General features: G+C 48.7%; 2 protein-coding genes across 5 annotated transcripts in view; both read right to left on the reverse strand.

Moving 5' to 3' along the window:
* The window catches only part of HOXB3 (homeobox B3), a 41964-nt gene that overhangs the window by 17627 nt on the left and 7468 nt on the right, over nt 1–16869 (reverse strand). For 2 of the 4 annotated variants that reach the window (XM_062595936.1, XM_062595928.1), the window contains exons 1-2: nt 11174–11344; nt 6678–6921 (exon numbers count right to left, since the gene is read on the reverse strand). The gene's annotated coding sequence lies outside the window, so the exon portion shown is untranslated. Of the gene's footprint in view, nt 1–6677; nt 6922–11173; nt 11345–14662; nt 15019–16869 lie in introns of those variants that run through there. The other 2 variants (XM_062595929.1, XM_062595931.1) reach the window with 2 other exon arrangements.
* Nucleotides 8804–11179, reverse strand: HOXB4 (homeobox B4). The gene is made up of 2 exons (XM_062595937.1): nt 10648–11179; nt 8804–9879 (listed from the first exon to the last, which is right to left on the reverse strand). The coding sequence occupies exons 1-2, from the start codon at nt 11066–11068 to the stop codon at nt 9563–9565; spliced, it is 738 nt and encodes a 245-aa protein (XP_062451921.1). The 5' UTR covers nt 11069–11179; the 3' UTR covers nt 8804–9562.

Here is a 16869-nt window from a genome sequence, read left to right on the forward strand (position 1 = left end):
AAAGAGGGGCGATCCCTGCGTGAGCCTTTCTGCCAGGTTTAGGACTCCTGCTCGGTCTGCGGTCCTACGGTGGGTCTGGTGTCCTAACCGGGTCGTGAACCCCCTCCCGGGCCAGGGATCCTATCCTGCGTCTTGCTGTCCCACCCCGAGTGCGGGCTCCTAACCCAGGTCTGAGGATCCCCTCTTGGCTCTGGGGCTCTAACTCCGGCTCTGGGCTCCTCCGCCAGGGCTGGGGATCCCCTCCCTGCTCTGCGGTGCTGTCCCGAGGCTGGTGCTCCTCTCCCGGGCCGGAGCATCTCCTCTCCAGGGCTGGGTCCCCAGCGGGAAGGTTTGGCCACGCCGAGCCCGACAGCCCCTCGCCACCCAGCTCATCCCGACATCTGACTATTACAGGGCGACGCTCGCACAGCGGTGTCTGGACCCGGGGCTAAACCCAGCTCCGGGTGCTGAGCCAGGCAGAGGGCGACGCCGCCCGCTGCGCGGGGCTGCGGCGCGGCTCCGCACACGGAGCGCGCACCCTGCGCGGGCGCCGCCGCAGCAGCACGCCCGCAAACGGCCCATTTCCCACGCGCAAAATGTCAAGCCTACAGAAAAAAAATATATATAAAATAAAATGCACCAAATAAAATGCGATGAAATTAAATGCAATAAAATTTAATGAAATGAAATGCAGCCCAGTAAAATGCTGTAAGTGGTCTGCATCCTTTGGAAGCCGACAATTTAAATTAATACGAGGCTTGACAGAGAATGATGCTGTATTTCTGGCTCAGTCATCGTCCCTGGATCTCCCTTAATATTTAATGAAAGTCACTGAGTTGCTCTAATTTTGCTACATAAAGGTTTACACTAGCAGACAGAGTTAAATATCACCGCTCTGGTGGTGTTAGACTTGGCTGGCGAGCAGAGGGGAGGAAAGGGAAAGGAAGCGAGGGAGAAAAAAGCGGTGAATTCTCATTCGAGAATCCGGTGCGAACATTTAATCTTTGCTCCTGTTGTCAGTTTTATTGACTCCTCGCATGTTGGAGCTTGTAAAATATTTAAAAACGCCATCTCCCACTTCCTCCTTCCCTTTCAACACTCCCGGTTAGGACCAATTTGGTCCAGTTTGGAGATGGGAGGGGAGGGCAGTGCGTGACTCCTGACTTCCCATTCTCCGCGGAGAATGCGCTCCCCGTGCTGACATTAAAGCAGGTAACGTCTCCCCCCCATTTAGGACACATATCTTGTCCCCAAAGCCTGATCTTCCCCTGCCGTACCTGCATGGGCTGAAAGGAATTTCCCTGTTAAAGTTCATCTATTGTACATAGTAATCACCAATAAAGTAACAGCTGCCGGCCAGGTTCTGCTATTATTTAAGCCTGTTTGCTACTACTGTTCCTCCTTGGAGTTCCGCTTTTCCCGAGGTAAATAACAGGCCTGGACTCCTAAATATAAAAACATTCCTTAGAGCACCTTCTCCAACTTTCATCCTAAGAACATTATCCTCTATTTCTTCATTCATCATCATCATAGTCTTAGCAAGATCATGGCGCTAGAAAGCCGTGCGAAGTTATCCTACTGCTATAAAAGAACAACGAAGTACCCGCAGTGGGTTTACTCCCCTTCTCCGCTGCTGTCAGTGGCGGCTGCTTATAAAGCCTTTAGACAGTCAGCGCTCTGATGAAGCCCCGTAATACTGTCCCAGTTACCTTAGATACCTACTGCTCACTTTTCCCTAAGCAAACTTCCTTTTGCTTGGGACCCAGCCCGTGTCTCTCGCAGACAGGCTACCTTTCAGCCTTCCTGCTACAATTTAGTTTTGCATTCTAAGCCCGATTTGGGGGGTTGATTTACAGTGGGACACCTCCAGAAATTGCCTCGTTTTACTAAAGCGAGCCATCAACCTGTGCCTGTATGCCGGTGAGGAGCCCTTCTGCCGAGACGTGGGATGGGGAATAGGGAACTGGGGGAGAGCGTGGTACAAAATGAGTTGTCGTTGATAAAGGGATGCTGCAACATAGGACTCCAAGCTGTAATTTTTATATTAAGGTCGTGCTCTTTTACTAGGTTTATATGCCAATGAGGCGTTCCCGGTTTACCAAATTTATACAAATCTCTCCTTAATTGGTAATCACAGATGCTGTAATTTAAGACCCCCAGCTACAGAGCTTTCATATTAGCTGCTGATCTATTACTGTAAATCGTCTGAAATAATCAACTCCAGGGAGTGGGGTAGAGAGAGATCCTCGCTCTAAAATATCATCGCTTGCACATCATTTTCACTCGAGAAATGATTTATCTTGGACACCACTATAAACAACACAACTCTCTCACAAACACACACACAATGGCAGCCGCACTGCTGCTGACATGTTTATTGTAATAAATCAAGAAAGGGGGAAGAAAAAAAAAAGGTTGCGAGGAGAGAGGGAGAGAGAGGGAGAGGGAGAGAGAGAGAGAGAGGAATATTCCTAAAAATATCAATGAAATGCCTCGATGGGTATAAACACACATACCACCATGTGAAGAGAAATGGGAGGAAATGAAGACGGCTATTTGTCACATTTTACGACAATAACATTAATAACAAACAATAAATTTACATGGACATATAGACACGCTAGGAATTGGGAAGCCCCTGCTACTTACAATAATCCAGCCCTCGGCGTGGCTTCTTGGTTCCTGAGAATTGTTTTATTGCAGACTCCTCTCTCTCTCCCTCTCTCTCTCTCTCTCTCCCTCTCTCCCCCTCTCTCTCTTTCTCTCCCCCTCTTTCTCTCTCTCTCTCTCCCTTTCTCTCTCTTTTTTTTTCCTCAGCTATAGGCTTGTTTTTTAAAGGACAGTTGAATTTCACGTCAGACACAAGGAGACCATGTCTGCGATTTTCCTGACGAATACATATCTATTCTGCAACCTCTGCATTAATTATTTAATGAATCACGTGACGTGGAAGGGGGAAGGGGGTCTTTCAGTTTCATACTCAAAGGACCACTGTGACCTTCCACCGGAACAGTATTTTTTTAAATAAGTTTCGAACAGAACCAAGCTTTCTAGATCTACCGACACACGCTCTCTCTACACGGCTGTTTCTGCAGCCGCCTGGCAGCCTGGCACAGCCGTGTGAACATGTGATGTGTATGTGCACAGGGCAATCACCTCTAATCTACTCGGCTATTAAAGCACTCTATTTGGGGTTTATTTCCCCATCTCTTCTCTTGCCTGAAGTCGAGACTATTTAAACACTTTTCTAAACCTTTCTTGGATATTGACTTGCTGGAGCTTGGCTTAGTTAAGATACATCATGGTTTTTTTTCTCCCCTCACACTGAGATTTTCTCACAATCTTGCACTGAATAGCACGCCTGTTTCAGAGTCAAAGCTAACTGAGAATATTTATACTCTTGGTTGCACGTTTTAAAGCATTCTCCCCTCCCTTTTCCTCACTACAAGGCCTTTTCTCCCTGCTACTGTTTTTGTTTGGCTAGCCTTTATTGCATTAAAAAAATCAAATTTTGACTCTGAAGAGAGCTGCCAAGTACAAGAATCTAGGAAAAAAAAAAAAAAAAAAAAAAGAAAGAAAGAAAGAAAGAAAGAAAGAAAGAGGGAAAAAAGCACGAGCAACAAAGGGAGCCACTGAGAAAGGAAGCAGGAGCAGGCTCAGGAGGGAGCAGCGAGGCTGCCGCTTCCCCGGCCCGCAGCGGGCGCCGCGGCCGCGGGAGCCCCGCACACGCGGGGGGCGAGGGGGCCCCGCACACGCGGGGCAGCCGGGCCCGGCGGGAGAAGCCCCGCTCGCCGCCGCCGCAGCCCTGGGCCGGGGGCTCCCGGGGCCGAGGCAGGCGGGGGCCGGCGGCGGCACGGCGGGGCCGAGGAGCCCGAGGGCGCCCCGGAGCCCCCGCTCTCGCGTGGAGGGGCACAACGAGAGCGGGGCTGGGCGAAACGCCCCCTCCCCGCGGGGCTGGGGGCAGCGCGCGTCAAAGCTCGAAATTAATGAGGGGTCCCGAAAGCGTTTATGCCCCGTGTAAGCAGGAGCTGGAAGAATCGAGTTGTGAAGCTCATCGTTTTGAAAAGATCTCGATTATTTTTTAATCGATTTTATCGAGTGAAAGTAGCTGTAGGGAGAGAGAGGTTTGGCTCAAGGGGTGGAAGGAAGTGCCGAGAAACAAGGATAGAAAGGGGCTCTCCGGGAGGGTCCCCTGTTGGAGGAGTCACAGGAGAGGGGAAACTTCGCCGCTCTCCGAGGGACCAGGAGGGTTTTGATGGGAACTTCAGAGCACTGGCGGTCAATTCAGAAGCCGCAACTTTCGCTTCAGCACAACCACTTCTTCTTCTCTTAGTAATAAAACGAAGTGTCCGTGTGAATGTAGCGGGTTAGGAGAGCCCCGGGCCGACCCCAGCCAGCAAACCGAGAAAATATCCGCTCTCCACCTCCACTGGCATTTTGGGTTTGTTTCATGCAAAAGAAGCACCAATTTCGCTTTAAAAAAAGCTGCTAGTTCAAAGGGTAGGAAATGCGGCCATAAACCGCGGCTTCACCCTCCGAGGTGCCGTGATCAAAGCCGTTTTCTTTCTAAAGATAAAATGAACGTTTATATAGTGAGAAAGCGAGATTGATTTACGGATTTAAACACGCCGTTCTTATTGCGGATCATAAATCTGTCACGGAGGCTGTTGGGGCTGAGAAACTCCCGAACTGCGCTGCTCGGAGCGGCGCCTTCACAGGCAGCCGAGTCCCGCGGGGGCCCGGGCGCGGCCGGCGCGCCCCGACGGCCCGCTGCTTCACACCCGCGCACGCTCGGCTGTGCACACCCGTGCAGCCGCACACACACGTACGGCGGCTTCCTCTCCTCTCGCCTGCTCTCACACAAATAAATCTCCGTGGGCCGTCGCGGGTGGATTACTCGCCTTCGCTCTCACACAAGGGCCGGCCGTTTTTGTCCAGTTTTGGGACCGAGAGGACACAAAGGGATCGAGTAGCCGAGCGAGGCCGCTGGCTGCGGGGCCCGGCCGGCGTGGGGGTGCCGGGGCCGGCGGGGACTGGCGGCCCGGGGTGCCCCTGCGGTGCCCTCCCCTCCCCTCCGCCAGCCCGGGGGTCCCGCCTGCGCCGCGCAGCCCCGCGCAGCCCCGCGCAGCTGGGCACAGAGAGGCTTTTGAGAGCGCCGTGGGCAGGGGCGAAGCGGGAGGAGGCGCGGGGGGAGAGCGGGGGGGGGAGAGGGACGCTCGGAAACAAAGGAATTTCTGAAAATGAGAGGGGCGATGAGGCGCGGGACGAGGAAAAGTGGCTGCGTCGGGCTGAGGTGCATTTTTTGTTCATTTGCTTGGCTGTTTGGGGACTTTTTCGAAATGATTTTTCTAAAGTAAACTGAGGATCAGAATCAGCTGTGCAAAGACAGATCACAGCCTCTCTGACTCTAGATAACCAAACGCCTTTCTGTCTCTCCCTTCTCTCTTTCTGTCTTTCTTTCTCACAAAGACACTAACAAACAGCGAAAGCATTTTGCGCCTTGAAGTTAAATAAAAGAGAGGACAAAGTCTGTTGGGCCTGGACTCGAAAATAGAACGCTTAAGCCATTATAGGCAGAAATATTGCACCCGTATAGGTCCCTTCTCTATTCCTTCGTTGCTTCCATCCTTGTCTCCCCATGCCCATTCCCCTCTCACAGGGAGGGAAAAAAAAAAAAAAAAAAAAAAAAAAAAAGGCGCCGCTAGGAAGCAGGCGGGACCGAGGCGGCTTGGGACGAGCCGCGCAGAGCGGCTCCCGCACACGCAAAGTTTTGCTGAACTCCGTCCGCTCCGTGCTGGAAATGCTCCCCAGCACAATGTCCAGCCTTGGAAAGGTCAAGGGGTTTGAGAGGTCAGTCCGTGGCTATAATACACAGCTAATCGCCTAGAAAACGTGTCCTCTGCGTGAACTCTATCCTCGATCGGTGCTTGCAAGCTCTGAATTTTACCTCCCTAAATTTCTCCCCGCCTTCAGCACCTCCGCAAGGCGCAAAATACGAGGTACCGAGCATGTCCCCCGCGCACCGTGCCCGGGACCCCCGGGACCCCTACTCCCCCAACACACACAGCTCCGTAGCCATCACTCCCGGGATATCCGATCCCCCAGGACACCCGACCCCTCTCCCAAGGACACTCGGCGCCCTCGGGACACCGGACTCCCCCGGAACAAGCCGGTCCCCCCGCTCTCTGCAGAGGTCCGAGCCCTTCGGGACTCTGCTCGCCACAAAAGCCTCCAAAACCGGGCCCGCGCCGGGGTGACACGGGCAGGGAGATGCTGCTCGTACCCAAAAAGAAAAGAAGAAGAAAGAAAAGACGAAAAAAAGACAGAAGGAGACTGCCCCCCCAAAAAAAAAAAAAAAAAAAAAAAAAAAAAAAAAAAAAAACGAAAAAAAGAAAATGAGCGAGCAGCCCCGGAGGCGCCGTGTCCCGGGCGGCGGCCGAGCAGAGCCGCCGCCGGCAAGGGCGCGCCGGGACCGGCCGGGAGCGAAGCCTCCCTCGCTACGCGGGCCCCGCCGACAAACTTTGCTCGCTCACATCGCTCACATCGGTCAAAATAAAACGAGAAAACAGAAGGAAAACCCCGCAAAAGAATTCACGTGTTGTTTTCCTTTCTTTCTTTCTCCCCCCCCCCCCGAGCTTTCTCGTGAAAGGAGGCAATAAAACGATCAGAAATGCATGCCAAGAGAGCAGCGCTGTTACCTGGTTCGCTCCCACATCCTTTGCCGAACGCCCCAGAGACGGCCCTCATGGTTTGGGTGGTTTCTTCCAAAGTGAGAGGTCTGGGGGAGGGGGTGGCTTGGGGGGTTTGGGTTTGTTTTTCTCCCCCAAAAATAAAGCTTTCACCTTTACGATCCAGATTTTATTATTAATATTATTATTTCCCCTGAAGATTCTTGTAGGGCTCCGGGTGCTTTTTTCCCAACAGACGGTCTGCGGAGATTTGCTGTTGAATAACAATGGGAAAAGGATAAGTATTTAAAGAAAAGAAGTGATTAATGATTTTCTGTATAATTCTCGCATTTTTCTTGGCTTCTGTCTGCTTATAATGGCTGTGAACTTTTAGGTCCTATAGAAATCTTCTTTTCTCCCCCTTCTATTCTATTCATACTTTCCAGCTTTGATTTGGTTCTATAGAACCTGCATTCCTAGAAGCATATGCTTTTTTAAGAACTATTTTTGCCATTCTTAGAAGCACTATCTTGAAAATAACACCCTCTTTACATCCACAGCAGATCAAAGGAAAAACAGTAAAATAAAATGCAACAACAACAAAACCACCCCATCCTCAGGCATTACAATAAAATACAGCCCTTGCCACCCTCTCTGGGAAAAGAAAAAAAAAAAAGAAAGAAAGAAAGGAAAAAACTTTAAAGGTTTCCAGTTGCTGCCTCTAAAACTGTGATAGTTAACCAAAAATGCTTTCATAAATCCACTTCTTCTGTATCAGAACCTGTAATAAATATGTATCATGTGACTACATTAATATTATTTTAAAGTATTAAAATGTCAATAGAAAGAAAAATACAACGGCCCTTTGTTTGAGGTGGGGGAAGGGCTACTTCTGAAGGCACTTTATTTGCAAGGTGGTCGTGCAGTGACTTACTACAAATAAAGGAATAGCCCATAAACTCACTCTGACTTAAAATATTTCAAGCCCTGCCTTTGTTTCTGAATAATGCGGTGGAATATTTCAGTGCTTACGGGGGGTCTCAGAGACTTCCATAAACATTGAACAAATAAGCAAAAGCCCCCCTTGTTTAGAGGCCAGTGTAAGAAAATGATTATTTTCTTCAGATGGTGTAAAGACCTTCCCCCCTGCACCCCCACCCCCACCATGCCCGGCTCACAATAGTCTTTTTCTTATATTTGTAACTTAGAATTGGAATGTTATTTCGTCCTGAACAGTATTTTCGATACTTTCTATGAGAAAGAAAATGAAAATTAATACAAGAGCTGCGGCTCACAAAAGAAGCCATTTGTCTTCTTGATTATCTATTTGCTTGTCAGGCTATGAGCTATCGCAGGAGCCAGCTCCTTTGTAATATAAAAATACACAGAAAACCTGCAAACACCGAGAAACATCTGTGCAAAAATTAGACTCATTAATGCATTAACTACCTTGGAGAAGGAGATTTTTTAAAAAATCAAGAAGTCTCTCTAGAGAAATACAACGCTGCATCCATTCTTTAAAGCAAAGCAAAGCGCTAATGACTACCTCTGTTTTGTCTGAAACCAGTTTGAGAAGAGCATATTAATATAAGCTTAGAACAAATAAATCATAATACGTAAGGCTTTAGCAGTACTTAAGGCTGATATAGCCCATAGTCAAACATCTTTTGTTTTCATTAGGGAGTTGAGGCTGTGCCACTGACGACAGAAATCCCAGTACAAAAGTAACGTGCTTTTTAATTATTTTTTTTAAATCTATTTTTTCTCAGCAAAAATAAAATAAAAAAAAATAATAAAAAACACACACAGGGCCAGCTTCACAATGAAAAATTTATTTCCACTGGCGGGTTTTTCCCCTGGTATTTACAAGTCGGCGCGGACGCGACGAAGGACAAAAGGAGGCGGCGGGGCCGGGCGAGGGCCCGGCGGCTCCGCGCCCGCGGAGCGGCCCGCCCGGGGGCCCCTCACCTCCCGCCTTCGTCTCACAGTGTCGGCGCAAGCCCGGCCTGGGCCGGGGGGAGCCGCGTCTCCCCGCAGACCCCCCCCCTCCCCGCTGGGCCGCGGACCTGCGTTCAGGTGGCACCGTTTACCGTCAAGTTTCTAAACTAAACCTCTTTCTTCCCCTCTCTCCCTCCCCCCGCCCTCCCCTCCCCGGACTTACAAGCGAAGTAATAAACCTGCTGAACTCAAACATGGCAGGGGGGGCCCACATAAGTGTCCCTTCTCTTGGTTTCTTTGTCCACCGCCCACTGAACATAATTTTACTTTGTTTTAGTGGTTCCCTCCTCCCCCACCCCGGGCTGCACGAACACCCCGGTATCCAAGATCTCTCCAGTCCCCACGGTCCTTGTAAAACGTGGAGCCGACCGGGATTTTTTGTTGAGTTTGTTGTTTTTCTCCACCGCAGGGCTGTGATAGAACTGCCGCGTCTTTGGGATGTCTGAATAGAAACTTTCGTTTTGTGGCTGGTAGGCGAGAAAAGAAAAAAAGGAGGAAAAATAACGCGGGGTGGTGGTGGTGGGGGGGTGATCCAGTTCGTCTTGGAGAAACTGAGCCTCATTTATTAAAGTGAACGCTGGTTGTCGAGGTAATAGCAGACATAAGGTCCATCCTTTGTACGGGAGAGTAAACATGACAAATGGGGCAGAGCTTGGCGTGATTAAAGATGAAACAAGGATCCATCTTAGCCAAATCTGAAAACTACTATCTACAGCCTCCTTTTAATGGAAGAGAGGCACAACAGCGCATCTCTGCTTTGTTGTAGCTGAGTCTCCCTCTGCTCCCCCTATAAATAAAGAGTACCCCTCCTTCCCTGGCTTCCTGGAGCATAAAAAAAAATATATATCATGTGTTCCCTACACACACTCACACCAACTCACACCCACAAACACACACTCATCCATACAAGGAGTAAGTTATAGGCTGGTGGCTGGTCCATTGGATCGGTTTTGAGAACCTCCTTGTTGTATCTGCAGGCTGGCGGAGGAGCTGGAAGAGTTAGACCTGATCTTGGTATTTGGTAACTTGTGATCTTTTTTCCATTTCATCCTCCTGTTCTGGAACCAGATTTTGATCTGGCGCTCGGAGAGGCAGAGGGAGTGGGCGATCTCGACCCTGCGCCTCCGGGTGAGATAGCGGTTATAGTGAAACTCCTTCTCCAGCTCCAGGACTTGCTGCCTGGTGTACGCTGTGCGGGAGCGTTTCGGTTCCCCTCCTGAGTAATTGGGGTTTACTGAACAAACACAAAGGAGGAGAAAAAAAGAGAAAAAGAATTACTGAGCTGTTCCTTTCCCCCTCAAAAAGCATCACATGTTCTTTTGGTGGGGGTAATACTAAAAAAAAAAAAAAAAAAAAAAAAAAAAGAGAGAGAAAAAGAAAAATAAAAAAAATATATATATACCCAAAGCCTATCTCCAAATCTCCACCTCCATCCTCGTTGCTTGACGTATATTCCTGTTTTTATAAGGTCCCCTAGACACATTTCCATGCCCTCTGTGAGTGTGTGCGTGTGTGTGTGTGCATATATATATACACGTATGTATATTCACACACACATATATATATATACACACACCCCTATGTGAGCATCACTCTATTATCCCCAAATCTTTAAAGTTCCCCCTACACACATACACACAGGCAAACACACACTCCTTTTCATTAAATATCTCACTAAAGAAAAAGGGGAAGGGAAAATAGTAAAAGTTTACTCAACCCGCCACTTAAATACAAATTACAAAAACATAAAACTTAACTTATGAAGATTCAACAGCCATAAAAAAAGTAGCCTGCAAGAAATTGGAGGAGGATGGTAACAGAGACTTCAAAGGCACATGGCCAAGCAGAGCAATAAAAATTTATGGAGGATGTAATTATACCGCTCTGCAAACAGGCGATCGTAAATCTCCACGAATGGTTATTTTACAACTGGTGCAATAAGATTTCTACAAGACTTTGAGGTGCTACTTAGTATAAAGCAAAGCCACTTTAGTTCACTTACCCGTGCTTACATGGACTTTTTTCATCCAGGGGTAAACTACCGGCTCTTTGCAAGAGGAATTAGAAGGGCTTTGGTTCAGAGAGTTTTGGCTGCAGGAGGGTGGCGGGCTGGGGGTGCCCGGCTCGCAGGGATGGTTTGGTTCAGAGAGGTGGCTCTGCAGTCCGGCAGGAGGATGGACATGACCCCGGGGGGATAACACCGCTGCTTGGTGGCCGGAGCTCTGACAGGACGAGTAGAGCTGCTCGTTGCAGGCTGACCGCGGCTGGTACATCGCTTCATGTTGGAAAGTGCTCTCTCGCCTCTGGCTGCTGTAATATCCCGGCGAGTGATTGGGAAGGTAATCGCTGTGGGAATACTCTTCACAGGGTGGGAACTTGGGGTCCACATAGTTGGAGTTGATCAAAAACGAGCTCATGGCCATTAATTTCTTAGAATTGCACACACGAAAATATATATATATATCCTAAAAATTATTCCTGTCCCCCCCTTTACTCGTTTTCCTGTTTCGTGAAACCCTCCTACTTACTGTCAAGTGAACAAAGTTGGAGTCCATGTGACAGCACGGGCCAATGGCGAGGTGGCCTGCGATCCCCGGATAAGGAAATCTGCCCAGCACGGGCTCTCCCGGGGCCCCGAGCATCCCCGGGGAGGCGGCCGGGGGCGCCCGCTCCCCTCCGGCCGCCCCCGGCCGCGGCGCCGCCGGGCCCCGCCGGCCCCCGCCGGCCCCGGGCTCGGCAGCGCCCAGCGGGCGAGAACCGGGCCCCCCCCGACCCACCCCCTTCGGGGGTGTGTCCTGGCCGGGGGGAGGGGGGGGAACCGGGGAAGGGAAAAAGAAAAGGACAAAAAATTATTTTCAAGGGATTCGGGGCTGCGGATCACAACCGCTGCCCCGGCGCATGATCCATGGCGATCCCTCCGGGTGGTGTTTGCATCTCATTCCTTGCTAAGGTGATACGAGCAGGGACATTGCGCCCCGAGCCTGGCAGAGATGAATAGGGCTTGTTTCGGATCGATAGAAAATTCATCAGCTAATTCGGGGTACCCGGTCTCCTAAATCACATTTAGCTCTGGCTTTAGATTGACTGTTCCCACGCACGGATGGAAAAGGAGCCCGTCCTCCAAGCAAGAAATCAAGGACTTGATGAACAATTACAAAGAGAGTTAACCTAAGTCCTAATGCATCTTCGCCTCGCCCTTATTGTAATAAAGACGCTTTAAAAGCAACAGCAAAAGAGCAGCCTTTCAAAAGCCATCCTTAAATACTCAAATTAGTGTTTAAATCCGAAATGAACAGTAATCTCTTCACAGACAGAAGAAAAAAAGGAGTAGTATTTTTGTTCAGTGTCACTGTTGAGATTACACAAATTAAAGCAATGGTGGGACTCTCGCCCCTCAAATCGCAGTAATACTGACCCTCTCCCCCCCCTCCCCGCCTGTGCAGCTCAGATTTTATCTCGAAGTGATGATAAAGTTTATCGCAGGAGTGCTGGAGTTGGGTTAAGGTCAAATCCAAAGTATTTTCAGCTATAAAGCGGCTTTCTGTTTAAGACCTTGTTTTCGCCCTTTTATTTAGGAGTTTTGATGTTCTTATATTTATTTATCTGTTTGTTTGCTTTGGGGTCTGAGATCTTTTTTGGGTTGGGTTGGGTTTTTTTGCCTTCTGGGATTGTGACCTGTAGTGTTTGTGTCAACTACATATTCCCCTAGATACGAATTTGTGACCCAACTTCCTTTACACAAATTCGGATCTACAGGGTACATATAGAAGACAGATGCATCCTCCTTGGTCAGAGATCTTCTACTTCTCCTACTGTCATAATTATCTTCTGGGGAAGAGGGACGGGGGAGCGTTAAAGTTTGTAACTAGAGAGATCAAGAAGTAATCTATAGATAAAGAGGGTTAAAAGATTCGCTTTTCAGAAGAAACACAATTAACACATCAAATCAAAATCCGAATACTTGATAATCTAGATTAGAAAAAACCCAGCACTTTTCTACCTTCATTCCTTATGCATTAGTTTACAACTGTTCTAAAAAAACCCCTATCTCCTGGACTGAATATATAAGTATAGACATACGAGACCAGAATCCAAATAATCGTGTTTTAAAAGTAAAATGCGATAGCTTCGTCTGCCTCAATCGTGATAACCTCATAATTATTCTCTTATACGCAGTAGAAAGATTTCATCCATTTTTCGTTCTTGTAGGTCAACCAAGGTCTTAGTTTATACGTGTGTGCGCGTGTAAATTATAAAATAGAAAGAAACAGATGAAAAGAAATACAGAATGTAAAGGCAGATGGGACGACAGGTTTTTTTTTTAATGACAGGCAATTCTTTTTACAACCCGAGAAAAAGATCAAAGGCGTTTCATTTCCGAAAAAGGGATATAAAGCAATAAAATATTCATACTGTCTAGGTAATGAACCTTCATTCGGAACTAATGAGAGTAGCATCATGTTGAGATTTCGTTTAAAATTACAGTTGCCCAAGAGATTAAAAGTATAACATCCTCGCCTAATTTTGGTTTTGTGTATTTCAAAAGAGAGAACATATTTTTGGTCAAGTATTTCCCGAATTAATTGGTATTTAAATGCCACAGCAGAGAGGCTATTAAAAAAAGGAAAAAAAAAAAGAAAAAAGGAAGAAGAAAAAAAAAGAAAAAGAAAGAAAACCGCTGCATCTACCTTGCATTAAAATTTTGACTAAAAACACTTTATCCCTGCCCTTACAGTAAATATCTCTAATATATTTTTAAAACACTTTTTCCCCCTCCTATTAAAAGGAAAAAATACTTAGGGCCAAGAATGAATGTACATAGTTTTTCTGGGACATATTGTGCCCTAAGATTTTTCATAAACTTTAAAGTGAGCAGTCGGTTTTCCTGATAAAGGCGTCTCATTCCCGGATGAACAGATAAACGAAGCCGTGTTTTAAGCAGTAAGAGCAGCTCCACCTAGGACCATCTCCGAACCAATTCGCGCGCCTATGCAAAGACAGGTTTCCAGCACAGGCAGAGCAAAGTGATTTCTTGAAGACGCTTTTGCACATAGCGAGGACTTTTCAATCCACGTAAATGCGCCCGGCACCTAGACTTTGCTGGGGAGCAGACAGCAAATCTAAAATTTACCTTCCCCTGTAAAACTTGCCATAAAAGTGAGAAGCCAAACCAAATCTGCTTGTTCAACGTGTGGATGAATGTCATAAAATAATTGTACAGAATCAATCCCGCTAGAGTTCCTTTTTTCTCTCTTAAATTTCATTCCTCCTTTCCAATTCCACTCTGATTTATTTTATTGTCTTTCCTTTCAGCCCACACTGTAGCGACCTTTTAAGGGAGTCCCATAAAGGATACAGCCAGAATAGAAATAACTAGGCCTATTCCGGATTTTTAACCCCCTCCCACATCTTAAAAAAAAAAATAACATTTTTAATTTTCCTTTCCAATGACGGACAAAAGGGGTTTGGTGCTAGCAAACCAGCACCCCTAGCGTTTACCAGAAATCGTCCCCCCACCACACCTCCAAGAAATCTCACACTACCCTCCTGTGATCCCAAATTAAAAAGAAAAGCAGCCCCGGCCCCCCTCCCACACACCTTTCTGCCTCTCGCTCAGAAATCCGCCCCACGTTGCGGAAGTTCCCACGGCAGATTGCGCCCAGGCTAGTTTCCATTTCAAAGCAGGGCTCGGCCGGGGCAGGGGGGGGGGCGTCGCCCCCGCCGCCCCCTTGGGGGTCGAGGGGAGCTCCCGCCCCCCCCCCCGAAAAGCCTCCCCAAGGCACCTGCCAGCGCAGGGGTGTCACTCAAGCGCTCCTTGCGACAGCGCTCCTGCTGCCAGGCGGCTCGGGGAGGCTCTTTTGTCGCCTCCACTGGTTTCTTGTCCCTAAAGAGGGGGCTCAAAGCGGGGGGTGTCGCCCCCCACCCCACCCCCGGGGCCGGCGGGTCGGTGCGGGCCCCGCGCCGCGCCGCGCCCGGCCGCGCCGCGCCGCCCAGGTAGCGCCGGCAGCGATACGTACCTTGGCCGGGGCTCCGTCCTCAGAGCAGTGCCCGAGGGGGCCGGGACGCTCCCGCAAAAGTTGGTAAGGCTTTGCAGGCGGTACCGTGGCGAAATCACCTAAAACCCGAGCCCGGCGCCCCCCCCGGACTCCCCACCCAAATCTAGGCTGGGCTATTCTGGTCCCTCTCCCCCGTCTTGCCTTTTCAGCGAGATTATTTCTCGATAAGAACACTAATTTCTTTCTCTCTCTCCCTCTCTCTTTTTTTTTCCCCCGGTTGGGTTTGCTCGGGCCCCCTCCCCCTCCTGCCCAGTATAAACCACTATTGTCTGTAAAGGCGAGCGGAACCGCTCCCGGCGCAGCGCGGAGGCCCCTGCGCGTTTTGGGGTGGGAAACCCGCAAGTTTTGGTATTAATCTCATAGTTTGTCAGTCTTTGTTAAACAGCGAGGCGTGTCCGCAGCGCGGCGGCGGCCGAGGGCCGCGCTGACCCGCGGTTCACCCCGCGCCGCTCCGCGCCCCCGCGCGTTGGCAGCCGCTGGCGGGGGCAGAGCCGCCGCCGCGCCGGGCCGCTCGCGGCCGCCCGCCGCCGCTCGCTCAGAGCCTTCCCCGGCTCTAGCTTCCCCAAATTATATAACGTATAGATTATATAGACATCTATTAAATATTTTTTCCTGCGTAAATCTCCTCCTGGAGGATTTTTATTGCTGTTAAAGAGTCCCAGGCTGGTTGCAAGGAGGAGTGTGATTTTTTTTCCTCCTTTCCCAAGCTCCAACCTTTCCGTTTCACGTGTTAAGCCGGGATTTCCTTCCAGCGCACACGCCGCTCTGACGGGCTGAGGGGATCTGCTAAGGCAAAACTTTTAATACGAAGCAACCGGCGCTTCGGCCGCAGGCGGCCGCAGAAATGCGCGTAGCGCGACGGCAGCGCGAGGTGGGAGTCAGCCCACACCTGCTTTGCAACAGGACGAGGCAGGTTTATGCCCGGATTTTTTTTTTTTTTTTTCCTGATCAGCCTCATGTATCCTTTTGATTTCTAACGACGCTTTGCAAAACTAGCTAGGACGGGTCATATTTTCACCAGCGAAGTTCAACGTTTGTAAATGCTGCAGCGTTTTTAAACAGTGGCGCGGAAAAGCGAGTTGCCAGCGGAGAGAAGCGGCGGCGCAGCGCGGTGCGGCGCGGAGCCTCCCGCTATCTCCGCACTTACCCGCCGCCGCCGCGGCGTAAGGGTCATTTGGAAAGTAAATCGGGATTAAAAAGCACAAGCAATTGATTGTCCGGAGGGGGAAAGAAATACAAGGAAAATCCGCCCCTGAATTGTATTTTCTGCGCCTGGCTGGTATTTAGACACCCTCGCCCCGGGCCAAGCCGAGCCTACCCCGAGCAAGGGAGATAAATTAGAAATAGCCTTGAAAATTATACCTTTAATTTCCTCCTCCCTCTCCCCTTCCCTCCCTCCCTCGCTCTCTCTCCCCCTACATTGCTTCAAATGAATCTACTTCAAATGAACATGCAAAATCGTATTCCTAAATTGAAACTTAAACGTTATGATGTAGGAGTGAATATTATAGGGAAAGTTGGGAGGTGGGTTTTTTTATTGCCATGAAATTATACCTGCTTGTTTTAATATCCCGAAAACAAATGGCCTTTATTATCCATTACCTGTTCTATAAACCTGGAGTAGAAATGACTGTTCTATAGAGATAAGTATAGTAATTACAAGGGCGAAGAGATGGATCACCCAAGTTACAACTAAACGGTAGCCCTTATATAGTGATATTTTATAAATACCAAGCAAATTCATGGCAATTAATTAAACCTGAACCTTATCACGCGAAACAAAACGCTTTACGTTCTCTTGAATTTCACCTACTCTCTGAATACATCCGCACAGGGAAGGCAAATGGATTTTCCAGAATGCCTTTCCCAGGGCTCTAATATTCTTTCTTTCTCTTCCAAGAAAAATGACCCTTGTTATAACTATTTAGTCACTGAAAATATTTAAAAGCCATTTGGGGTGGGGGGAAGCAAATTTGGTTTTTTTTTTTTTTAGAGGAGTTTGCCTTGCTTCGACTGTTTGCTTAAGAAGCTATTGAAAAGATCTTCCCCAGTCCCAGTGCAAATAATATTTAGAGTTTAAGGGTTCAAAGTCTGGCAGTGTAGAAATAACTTTGAAATGCCAAGGGAAATATTTATTATATCAGTTCATTAAACTGTTGCAATGACCA

This window comes from Rhea pennata, chromosome 26, assembly GCF_028389875.1.
Source record: "Rhea pennata isolate bPtePen1 chromosome 26, bPtePen1.pri, whole genome shotgun sequence".
In the NCBI taxonomy this organism is placed as follows: domain Eukaryota; kingdom Metazoa; phylum Chordata; class Aves; order Rheiformes; family Rheidae; genus Rhea; species Rhea pennata.